Source organism: Zonotrichia leucophrys, chromosome Z, assembly GCF_028769735.1.
Source record: "Zonotrichia leucophrys gambelii isolate GWCS_2022_RI chromosome Z, RI_Zleu_2.0, whole genome shotgun sequence".
NCBI classification, from domain to species: domain Eukaryota; kingdom Metazoa; phylum Chordata; class Aves; order Passeriformes; family Passerellidae; genus Zonotrichia; species Zonotrichia leucophrys.
Genome location: NC_088200.1, coordinates 38715564 through 38727918, shown reverse-complemented (window position 1 = coordinate 38727918; position 12355 = coordinate 38715564). Strand labels below are relative to the sequence as shown.

Here is a 12355-nt window from a genome sequence, read left to right as displayed (position 1 = left end):
AAAGGAGGATATTGCCACAAAACATGAAATACACCTGATTTCAGGAAATAGCACAGAACTGAACATGATACTTCCTCTAAAATAAATAATTATCACACAAAATCCCAACAGAAAAAAAATTCCTATGCTAATAAGTACATCTTGAGTATAAATACATGTGGTGACCAGTGACAGAGGAAATGGCCTGAAGTTGTGTCAGGGGAGGTTTAGGTTGGACCTAAAAAAAATTCTTCACAAAGAGGGTGGCTGGGCACTGGAATAGAGTCCTCAAGGAAGTGGTGACAGTACCAAGCTTCGTGGAGGCATTTAAAGAGGCATTTGGACAATGTTCTCAGATATATATATATGTGATTCTGGGGGGTATCTGTGCACCATCAGGAATGGGACTTGATGATACTTTTGGGTCCCTTCCATGTCCCTTCAGCACATTCTATGACTCTATGAACAGAATTCTCTCTCTCAGCCTTTCCTCCTCAGAGATGCTCCAGTGCCTCAGTCACCTCTCTTGCTCTCCGTTGGACCCAGGAGCTCCAGCAGCTCCATGCCTCTCGTGTCCTGAGGAGCCCAGAACTGACTCAGCACTGCAGGGGTGGCCTCAGCAGGGCTGAGCAGATGGAAAGGATCACCTCCTTGGACCTGCTGGGAATACTGTTCCTAATGCCCCCAGGACACCACTGGCCACAAGGGCACACAGCTGGCTCAGGGGGCTCGTTGCCGGGCAGTTCCCGCTCCGCAGGCCGCAGCCCGACGCCTGTCCCGCCTTGTCCCGGTCTGTCTGGCCCTGTCCCGGTCAGTCCCGCCCTGTCCCGACCGCTGTCCCGGCGCCTGTCCCCACTGTCCCGGTCTGTCCCGCCCTGTCCCGACCGCTGTCCCGGTCTGTCCCGCCCTGTCCCCGGCCCCGCCCCGCAGCCGGGACTGGCGGCGCCCGTGGCGGCACAGGAGCGCCCCGGCGCGCTGTACGGCACGCAGAGCGGCACTGTCGCGCCGCAGCAGCGCACGCAGGCGGAAGGCGCGGCCGGGCCGCACGTGTGCGGTGAGAGCGGCGGGCCCGAGACCGCGGGTGTGCCGGGGCCGGGCGGCCGGGACAGCGGGACCGCGGGCGGGCCGGGACCGGGCGGCCAGGACAGCGGGACCGCGAGCGGGCCGGGGCCGGGCGGCCGGGACAGCGGGACCGCGGGCGGGCCGGGCCGAGCCTGCCTGCCTGCCTGCCTGCCCGTGCGCGGCCTCTGGTACCCCACCTTCCACTGTGAGGGTTTGACTTGTCCGTGGGTGTCAAGCAGCAGGCGCAGGCTTGTCGTTCCCTCACGGAGGAGCTGCGGCGGTGCAGTAATGTTGTGTCTTGCTCCATTTGCAGTGTTGCCGCGATGGAGAACAGGGGTAAAAAGAAGTTCGTGGGGAAGAGTGGGAAAGGACCTCGTGGGAAAGCGCCGCACGGGAAAAGGAGATTTAAAAAAGATAATGGTAAGAAGGTCGTCAGTAGGAGCGCTGCCTCCGTGGTTATGGTTGTGTACAGGAAAGCTTGGAATTCTTTATCTTTTCTCTCTTGGTAAATTCGTATTTTGAAACGATTAGTTTTGGCAGATGAGCACAAGGAAGTCGGTGGTGTCTGCCTGGACTTCAGTAAGACTTTGGCAGTGGCTTCTCTCCTTTGAAATCCTCAGAGAGGTGCTGATGAATTAAGGGCTGCAAGAGCAGTTGGTGAGGTGGATTGAAACCGGCTGAACGGCTGGGTCCAGAGACTGGTGTGCTCTTTGGAGACCACTGATTAGCAGTGGATCCCAGGAGTGGGTGCAAGATCGAGTTTAGTTCAACAGTTTCATGGAGGACTTGGATGATGGGACAAAGTGCGGCAGATTTACAGGTGGTGCAGAACTGCAGGGAGTGTTAGATGCACCAGAGGGTCGTGCTGCCCACCAGGGGGATATCAGCAGGTCGGATGAATGGGATGGCAGAAGCCAGGGAAGTTCTTCAAGGAGCAAAGGGCAGAGTCCTGCAGCTTGAGGGGAACAGCTCCATCATGCACTGGAAAATACTGGGGAAGGCCCAGGGGCTCCTGGCTGTGGTGGCTAGCTGCATCCTGGGCTGCATTAGCAGGAGTGCTGTCAGCAGATTGAGGGCTGTGTGCTTGCCCTCTCCTCAGTCCTGGAGTCCTGGTGAGGCTTCACCTGAAGTGCTGTGGCCCAGCTCTGGCTTTTCAGTGCAACAGAGATACAGACAGAGAGAGAGAGCCCAGTGAAGGGCTGCAAAGATGGTGAAGGGACCAGGGCATCTCTTCTGGTGGGAAAGGCTGAGATATCTGGGTCAGTTCAGCCTGTCCCACGGAGAAGACAAGGCTGAGGGGGATCTGCTCAATGTGTACAGTGTCTGAAGGGAGGGTTCAAAGACAGAGCCAGACTTTTTCCAGTAGTGCCCAGTGACAGGACCAGAGAACAGCGGGCTCAAACTAAAACACAGGAGATTCCTTCTCAGTATCAGGAAAACCTCCACATTCCAGGAGTGACTGCACACGGGGCCAGGTTATCCTGGAGATGGTGGAGTTTACCACATTGGAGACAGTCAGAAGCCACCCAGACATGGTCCTGGTTTCGAGTGGCCTTGTGGGAGCAGGAGGGTTGGAGCAGGTGTCTTTGAGAGGTGCCTCCCTGCCACAGCCATTCTTTAACTCTGTCTTGTGTTCAAAACTGTGCTGACTGTATGAGCCACTAATTTGCTGAAATGCTTTGAACAGGTTGCATTGCAAGCCCTTCATCTCTGTTTGATTCACCTGAAATATTCTCAGTTAAAAATTTGAAGTTGATAACCTTTTGATTCTAGACTTGGTGTTCCTACATTAAGACAAAATTATCTGAGAGGTGAAGCTAGATGGGAACCTACTGTGGGTTAGGATTGAGAAAATCCCTTTCTCTGCTGCCTCAGAACAGATGATGTTGGAGCAGCTCTGATCATGAACTGTGAAAGGAGTGGGGATTTGGGGATTGATGACTTTGATGTCGGGGATGGTGAAATTGTTAATATGGAATAATCCTTTTTATGCCTGAGCTGTTACACTGCTGCCCAGAAGATAAAGCCTGGGCAGAACTACCCTAGAGAAAGCATACACACGCAGGGGCTGCAGTGATAACATCAGCTTTGAGAAGCACATAATAAATTTTGTTAAATACAAAATTGTTATTAGAAAGAAGTTTAATTCTTGTTGCAGTAATTTTTAATCTTTTTTTTTTTTTGAAGTGATAGTAGCTATGTGATAGCATTTTAATTTCTTTTGTGTTGGTTAATAGATTCAGGTCCACCAAAGAAAGTTTTTAACAAAGGAGATGAGGAAGAAAAGCCAAAATTCATTTCCAAGAAATTTGTTAAAGGACAGTTAAGACCTGGAAAAACTACTGTCAAACAATTCAAGAATAAACAGCAACCAGAAAAGTTTGCAAAGAAGAGAAAATGCCAGGATGGTGAAGAGGGAGGTGAGCAGATTTTTAAGCCTGGATATCAAGGGAAACCAGGTTTTGGAAAACACATTGGTCATCTAGGTTTTCCTCTTTCTATCTGCCTTTCCAAATTGGCTGAATTAACTCCAGGTTAGCTTCCTGTTTAATCTTTGCTGTGGGAAAGATTACTTCACTTGACTAAGCCTGAGGCTTAGTCAAATCATGAAAATCAACAGTTTGGAGTTTTCTTGGAAGTCAAAAATAAAGACCCAGTAGCAAATTTTAAAATTGTCTTACCATCCTAAAGCTATTTATTTTAATGGCAGTGTTAAGTGGTCAGCATGAAACTGGCAATTGTTACACATGATTTGCAAACACAGAGCTTTCCATGGTGTGTTTTGGACTGTTCTAAAAGTACTTGCTATGGGCTTTGGAACAGAAATTCGTGTTGATTATCCTTTACATTATTTCCTTTCTCTGGTCCAGACTATATGGTCACATCCTCTGAGAGAAAAAAAAGCATAATGGGTGTTAACACTGCTTTTATGTTTTACAGCTTTTTTTCTTTCTGATGTTTATACAGAAAGCCTGAAGAGTTGTCTGGTATAATCATGTTAAATGGATTTCTTTTTCAAATTAATTCCTTCTGCTTGAGATCTTCATCCTTTCCCATCCTCTCTTCTAAAGTAAAGCTCTACTGGGGCAGTTAATCAGTGCTGTAAAATTAGAAGTGGGAACTTAAATAGGGATTCTGAAGTTCTGCAGAAATATGTCATTTGCTTGAAGGAGAGTAGATTGTGTCAAGTGTTTTATTACGGCTGTTCTTGCACATTTGCAGAATGGCTTCACATGGAATATGCACTAGATGTCTGAAAATCTAATAACAGTAGAATGTTTTTATAAGCCTGCTTTAAAAAAAAGTAAACCCACAGCAAACCTTTTAATGTTGTTCATAAGAATAAATTAAAGCCTCTGTGTATTGCACTGCTCTCAAAGCATTACAAGTTTTTCTTGTCACTGTTGCTTTAGAAGAGTGATATAAAAATCAATAATATGCTTTGTAAAAAGGAAAACATGAGTTTTTGAATGGGTAAAACAGTTAAGTACATGCTGCTAAATACTAATGAACAGTGCTTTAAGCTATACAAATTTTAGGTGGTGTCTTTAATGCATAAATTGTGGCCCCTTTATAACATTATTTTGCCCCAATTTGTTGTGTGGCAGTGTACAAGGGTTGTATAGTAAAATACCATGCTTAAGAAATTCGACTGAGTAAAAAGATTAGGCATGTAAAAAGAGTTTCACTTCTTTTCTTTTATAGAGTTTTCAGATATGTGTCTTTGTGTTAGGGTTCTCCTTTTGGGAGAGGGGTAAGGTGTGCATGAATTACAAGTAAACTAAAATGAGAGAATTATTGGGGCAGCCATAGCTGCTAAATACATCTTCAGTCACCTTTCAAGCTGTTAAGGGATTTGTGATGCATCCTGTGACAGTTTTGAGGAAAATTAATTGTTTGCCTTGTTCTCCCAGTAGTCTAGATTACTAGCTTAGCATACTCATTCAAGATTTATGGCTAGCTGGGTAACTGCAAGCAAAGGCCCTGAATTGTTAGTAATTCAAGTCATAGAACTGCCACAGTTTAGACTGGTAAAGAATTCTATTGCTGCTCTTTTATTTATTGACTGTAGAAAATAATTTTTTTTTCCCCTAAGGGTCGGATTCTAAGAAGCCAGATTGGAATGACTTCAAAAAGAAAAGGAAAGAGTTAAAGCAAACCAGACAAATTAATGATAAAAGTAATTATGACATAATTGTAAAATCTAAACAAATATGGGAAGGCATGAGAAGGTAATGACTTTTTTCTTCCACTCTGTTGACTTCTAGTCATAAATTGCCAGAATACCATCTTTCTTATCTTGTAATTATATAAAACTATATTTCTAAACTGAGTCTCTTTGAATGAACAGTAACATTGCATGCAATTTTGTAGGTAGATCAAACAGAATATGGTAACCTGTGGTCCTAGGAATGTCTGGATTGAACTTGTATTTTAGGCTAAAATTCCTAAATTTGTGAGTAATTGCTTAAGAAATTGTATTTTTTTGGTTTTCTCAGCTCTGAAATGCAGAGCATGCACTGATTCACCCTGATTCTGCAGTGGGATTACTGCATGAATTTTATATGAAGGTTCATTGTGTCTGTCTGAGGGTGTAATTGTAGAACTGGTGCCCCATATCGGCAAGAAAAGTTAATTTTGCTTCTTCTAAGTGCTTGTGCTTTGCATGCCTACAGGTTTTTGGACCTGTAAGCAACTCTGACTGCAAATTTGAGTTTATGTTTCAAAAAATATTTTTGAAATTTTTACTCAAAAATAGAATAAAGTTAAAGTGTGGAATTCTAGTTTGATTTCCATGAACCAAAACAGCTTAATCACATCTCTGTACTGGGTTAATGAATGACAGTATAAATTTGGATTGGCAGAAGCCAGCCTGGTTTTATTTGTACTGTCTTGCTTCTTAATTTATAGATAAAAGTGAATCATACTACAAAAAGGCTTCTTCCTCAATTAGAATTGTTTTACTAGATTTTTTTGCTTGTAGGAAGAAATGCAACAAGGAGAAACGAGAAAAACTGATGAATGAACTACAGAAGCTTCTTCATGGGAAAATTAAAAATGTAAGAAAATACTAATGGCATAGTGTGGAAATTCATAAATTCTTCTTTAATGAATAGTGAAACTGTGAGCAAAAAGAATAAAAAATAAGGCTGAAAGATTGCGTTTGGCACCTGTATTTCGGGATAGTAGTCTTGGGATGCTTTGTCTGTCAGCTGGCTGTTGTAAAAGTAGCCAAGTAGATTTAGTCCTGTGAAATTTGATGTTAGCTGGGGTTCAGGAGCTCGGAGGTTTAATTAGTCACAACTGTTGCTTTGCAATTTTCTAGGGAAGTTAGTGTCCTCATGCTTAATCATTCTAAATAGTCTTTCTGCTTTATTCTTGAAATGAATAAATTTGCAGTGTGGAGCATGTTGAGCTTTTCATATTCTGTGCTGAAGTGGAACTGTTTCATCATACTTACTCTGAAATTATAAAGAAGAGGAACAAAATGGAGATACCATTTAATGGTTTTATTTCAGTATGGAAAACCTTAATGCTTGTCCTTAATTGTCACCAGCTGTTGTCTGTATTTTCTTTGACTTAAGGTAAAAACCCTTAAGTCTTGGTTTGTTATAAGCAGGTAACTGCTTTTCTGATTTTATAATCGGCATTACATGTGGGATGAAACAATACCAGAGAGCACATACATTAAAATAATTATGGTGCATACTGCCTTTTGAATGGCCTAGAGTAACAAAATATCTGTCCTTTAGCTGGCGTTTGCTCACGATTCAACCCGGGTGATCCAGTGCTTTATTCAGTATGGTAATGAGAAGCAAAGGCAAGAGACATTTGAAGAATTGAAAGGTATTTTCATTTTACTTATATGCATTTGTATTGTGGTTAGGAAGGATTTTAACAAACCATGTTGTTTTCTATTGAATATTTTTACCTTTTTTTCTGAACTGATGCATCATTTCTAGTGAACTCCTCATACTTATTTAAATAATGCCTTATCATTTCATGGAGTTAATGTAGTGAAAAATAAGCCAGCTGAATGTTTCTCTCTTCTTCTAGATAGCCTAATAGAATTGAGCAAGTCAAAATATTCCAGAAATATTGTGAAGAAGTTTCTTATGTATGGGTGAGTATCAAGTGAATTTGCTCATCAGTGTTGTTTCGTTTCCAGTGTAAATGCTCCTTCTTAATCTGTAGTGGATCGATCATGAATGAAAAATACGTCTCCGGCAACACCTTTGTAATACTATGGCAGGGGGGTGCTAACTGTATTTTTCCTTTTGCAAGAAATAAAGCTAATGCTGTACATGTCAAGGAAAACATGACCAAAAAAATTGTTAGATTTTTTGTCAGAGTTGGTCTTTGCTGTATATAAAACACTGGTTTAAAAAAGTTTTCTTTGCTAAGCATTTCAGTATGGCATTTGTTATTCTCTAGAATTTATTCACTGTTTACTTTCCCTCAAAATGCCTTACATATTTTCCCAAGTGCCATAAAGCTGATTCAGATTCATAAATTTCATGGTTTCTGTGATAAAACTTACTACCTAAATGTGTTTCTAAAAATAAAACTGTCAATAGGTAAACTTATCTCTAGAAGTTTTAACTCTTAATATTTGTATTTGTAAAACAGGACAAAAGCACAAGTTGCAGAAATAATAAAAAGTTTTAAAGGCCATGTGAAAAAAATGCTCCGTCATGCCGAAGCATCTGCTGTGGTGGAATATGCATATAATGACAAAGCCATTCTGGAGCAGAGGAACATGCTGACAGAAGAGCTATATGGGAACACTTTCCAGGTTTACAAGGTGGTATTTCAATATATTGTGGTTTAAGACAGTTTAGCCCATAAGGTGTTGTGTTAGTAACGCCTTACCTATTTTACCTGCTATTTCTTTTGATAGCATTTCTTTCTGTCAGCTGTCCAAAGGCAGTCTAGTTTAGCATGTTTAAATGTAATGATTACTTGCACATTTCTAGTTTAGATGAAATTGTTGTGGGTTGTTTTAATTTGTACTATGTAAAATATGCTATGTTCATGTATGAGCTTGCTCTGCTCATCAGAGACAGTTTATTCTTATATAGTTTCAGTTCTCATAGTGCCTAGGCTGATATCATCCTTGCTGAGGTAAGACTTAGGTGTAATCCTTTATTAGTGCTGTAGATGACTCTTGTGTCAGAACTATCTTGGGTCTTGTGAAAACTGAGTGTGGGCAGAATGGGCCAGTATCCACATACAGTGTTCCATTTGGGCTTAATTTTAATCTTTGTTTTCTTTTCCCGTGGAGACTGTAGGACTTGAGTTCAAACTGCACCAAAATCTAGGTCTATGGTAGATGTTCACCAGGCAGTTGGAACCTTCTTAAAAACTACGAACTCCATTCTTTTGAATTCTGTTTTTAATTTTTGCTGACTTGTAAAGTTGGTATCCATTAGGGTTATGAATTTTGCTACAAAGTACAAAACTGTTTTACAAAATTACTAACTCCACTCTAGTGACTTTTTCACCTGTTCCCTGATACGCAAGATTTCTGTTAAAATCATCTTAAGAAATTAACTAGCTCATTTCTGAACCTGTATTTTCTTAACAGGTTATTGTAGGTTTTAGTTAGGCATTTTGCAGCGCTGAGTAATCACACTTGTTTGTTGTGATTATGGGCTGTAATATGTACTGAGAGTCAAACAGCCCATGGAATGAAGGGCACTGTTAGCTTCCATCATTCTGGTATTTTTGGCGTAAGTGCTTTAGGTAGCCATACATTGTGGTGCAAAACCAAGATTCAGCAAATGTAGGTTTATAAAAAATTGCAGTGTAGTCTTTAAAAAGTAGCAGAGATGGTTTAAAAAATATTTCTTCTAGTTGTCTATCCAGTCAGACTTTTCTTCTGAGAGCAGATTATTTTAGAAGAGTTACCAGGAAGTACTTTTGTGTATAAGGTATATAGTATATATTCCCTCTCTCTGCTGTTCCTGAACTGGAATTTCCTGGACCTTTGTTGGCTTCTCAGTTCATTAACTTGTTGTGTTGCCCTCTGATGTGTGCCTAAAGCAGGATTTCTGCTTAGCTCAGGAGCACCTTAACACAATGCCAGTTTTATGTATTTTGCCTTCTATCTGGCATGAAGAGCTGATGTAATTGGCAATCACAATACGGTTGTGATTGGCAAAAAGCAGCTCGGGCTATAGAAGTGGGTATTGTTTGCTAATGAGGAATATTTAATTTGTAGAAACTGAAATTTACAGCTTCTGACATACTCAGAAAAGGTAGCTTTTTATTTTTAAAATTGTAAAAATTGTTAGTTTTGCAGAAAATTAATTTTGTTTTTGATATTCCTGACATTTGATTGAAAAATTTCTAGGCATTGTAATTTTCTATGAACTCTGGTATGATTAAACCTCTGGTTGTGCATTCGTTTCAGACACCAGCTGTCCCAACACTGGATAAAGTGCTAGAAGCTCAACCTGAAAAGAGAGAGACTATCTTGGATGAAATGAAGCAGATTCTTACACCAATGGCACAAAAGTAAGGACAAAAATCAGCTGAACATGTGACAATCTAGCACAAATCAGTTTGTTTCTTACATACAACTAGTATGTTTGTAGGTTCAGATGACAGTGATACTGATACTCTTTTAAGCTGTAATGCTGTGGTGCTGAATAGACTGTGGTTTTGTCCCAGGTGTCATAAAGAGTGTCTTCCCTGATTTTTGAACTCTCCTTCTCTGAGTTAGTGTCCTGTGTCCCAGTCAGACAATTGGCAGAAATGTTGCACTATGATATATTTCCATAATGCATTATTTGATATGCTTCTCCAGTGAAGAAAATACGTTCTATAATTTGTAAGTTTTGTTAGAATCCAAAATGACCGTGTGTTTTTTGCTCACCACGCTGCCTAACTTTTTAAAATACAAATGAGGTATTGCTAACATAATGTAAAATGATTGTTTGTGGGGAGCTTGTTGCTTATTTTCAACTATCCACGTACAGAGAGGCGGTGATAAAGCACTCACTGGTACATAAAGTATTTTTGGACTTCTTCACTTACGCTCTTCCAAAACAAAGATCTGTAAGTATTTTTATTTTGCTTTTTGTCTTCTTTTGTCTTTCTGTGGAAGGTTTTTCATCTTCTTGTGAAAATGTAAATTAACTAGACAAAAATACACATCTTTCGTTAATAGAGTTCTACACATCTGGTGATTCTAGATAGAGGATGGGAAGTATTGTTGTATGGAAATTTATAGCTACAGCGAACTTTCACAAGTGTTTGTGATACTTGAATTCTTAAAAAAGAAGTGAGATGACTTTGATGTTCCCTCTTTTCCTGCTAAATGACCTTCTCAGTAGCTGGCGAACATAATTTAAGTGAAGACCATTGCTTGGAGTAGTTAAGCTTTCCAGTTTCTTAACAACTTGCAGTGATTGTCCAGAAATCTCTTGACCAAAATAGAGAAATTGGCCCTTCTGTCAGCAAAACTTTGTTTGCTATATCCATATTAAATTGCAGGTTTAAGATTACATCAGACATTCTTGTATTTAGGCCTAAGTCTGTCTGTGTGATGTGACATGGTTTAAGCTGGTATCCTGTTTGACTTTACCTGTCTTCAAGGTCTGTCCATCAGCCTCACCTTGGTTCTGCAGCTCAGAGCCATCTCACTTCAAGTTAGGCAGAGCCTTCTAAACTTGCTGTCTCTTGCTTCTTTCTGCCAGACTGGACTCCTGAATACATCTTTGTTACTGTTAATAAACCCAAAGCTAGGGATAGGGAATGGATTATTTAGGGCCTGTTCTGAGTCTAAATCTTCAGAGCCCAGAACATTTCTGTGCATGGTTTTATGTGATGCTATGTCTGAGAATGCTTTTGGTTTTGTGGGCTTGCATGAATCAGGGGAATAAGGTTGTATCTCCTTGCTTGGCTTTCTGGGCAAATGTGCTGGTATATGGACATGGTCTTTGGGGTTTGGAAACCCCTTCTGCAGATCTGTTCCTGCCTATGCTTACAGTAGTGATACCAATTGTGTTGTGACTGAACAGTTTGTAAATAATTGGTAAAATGGTTGGAGCCTTTGGCTAAAGAGCAAGAAGAACTAGGGACAGAAAACAGGCATAGGTAGGAACTGCACTTTGAGGAAGTTTATTGGATAGTAACAGAAGTAGTATCTAGTAACCCAAGAGGGTGTCATTTGATTTAATTAGATTTTTTTCTTTGGCTTTTTCTTTTTTCTTCTTTTCTGAAGCTATCTGGCAATGGTATTTCATTCCTTTGATATGAAGACAAAACTTCTGGCTATGTCTTGTAATACCTGATTTATAACATAACCTGGTGCTTAAATGACTTAGTTCTTCTTACTTTCTGGCTACTACTCTGTATCTATGAATATGCATCATCTTCAAAGGTTTTGTCCTAAATTAATGTTTGTGTTTTTCACTAATTTCTGTCTCAGTTCTGAGCACCCTTTGTTGATTTTTTTTGTAATAGGATAGCAGACAAGCTTCAGTACAGCTGTGATTTCATGGCATGATTATGATGAACAGTGTAATTTTAAAGAAAGAAAACTTGTGTCATTTACAGTCTTTTGGACTCCTATTATGGCAGTTTTTCATAGGTCAGGGAAATGAGAGTGATTCTCTAGAGCCAGTGATGGAGTGTAGAGCAGTATCCTGTGGGCAGACAAAATAATTATTTCTTGAGTTCCTCAAGCCTTTTCTTTGATGTTTTGCTTTATCACCTTTTCTTCCTCAGGAAATGATAGAAGCTATCAGAGAGGCTGTCATCTACCTGGCACACACTCACGATGGAGCCCGAGTAGCAATGCACTGTTTGTGGCATGGCACTCCCAAGGTAATATTTGGTTTCCCTCTAATTAGTTCTCTCTGGCTGCCCATATGCTTGTGCACATTTCGAAGCAATTAACAATTTGAGAGCAAGGTTAAAAACGGGCTCTTTTTATCTATTGGCAAACTTAAGCAATGCTTTTTGTGACTTAAATGCTTTCATTAGAACTTCTATAGGAGAAGCACCTCCTTTTATTTTTAGCAGAGGTTTTGGCAGTGATGCCTGCAGTAATTTTTCCACTGCAAGGTTATTGGCATTTCATTTATCCCATAGGTTTCTTAATATAAGTGAAATTGATGGTAGGGAGGGAACAGTAAAGTAGTCGTAGTGTGAAACCATGTTTGGCTTTAGAATGCCAAGACTTGCAAAATGTTACAGGAAGTGTGGTTTAGTTTCATCAGCTGATACAGTATCCAGAAATTTTGGTGTAATACATGTCATCACATCTTGGACATAATGTAATGCCTCCTATGTTTTTCTCTGT

General features: G+C 40.4%; 1 protein-coding gene across 5 annotated transcripts in view; it reads left to right on the top strand.

The window, feature by feature from the left end:
* PUM3 (pumilio RNA binding family member 3) overlaps positions 1-12355 on the top strand; it is a 69881-nt gene that overhangs the window by 43433 nt on the left and 14093 nt on the right. Inside the window, exons 1-11 of one of the 5 annotated variants that reach the window (XM_064736552.1) lie at positions 915-1033; positions 1355-1461; positions 3279-3461; positions 5138-5273; positions 6026-6101; positions 6795-6888; positions 7099-7165; positions 7672-7846; positions 9458-9561; positions 10026-10104; positions 11779-11877. In XM_064736552.1, coding sequence (XP_064592622.1) covers positions 1365-1461; positions 3279-3461; positions 5138-5273; positions 6026-6101; positions 6795-6888; positions 7099-7165; positions 7672-7846; positions 9458-9561; positions 10026-10104; positions 11779-11877 — 1110 coding nt within the window. In that variant the 5' untranslated portion in view covers positions 915-1033; positions 1355-1364. The other 4 variants (XM_064736553.1, XM_064736554.1, XM_064736555.1 and 1 more) reach the window with 4 other exon arrangements.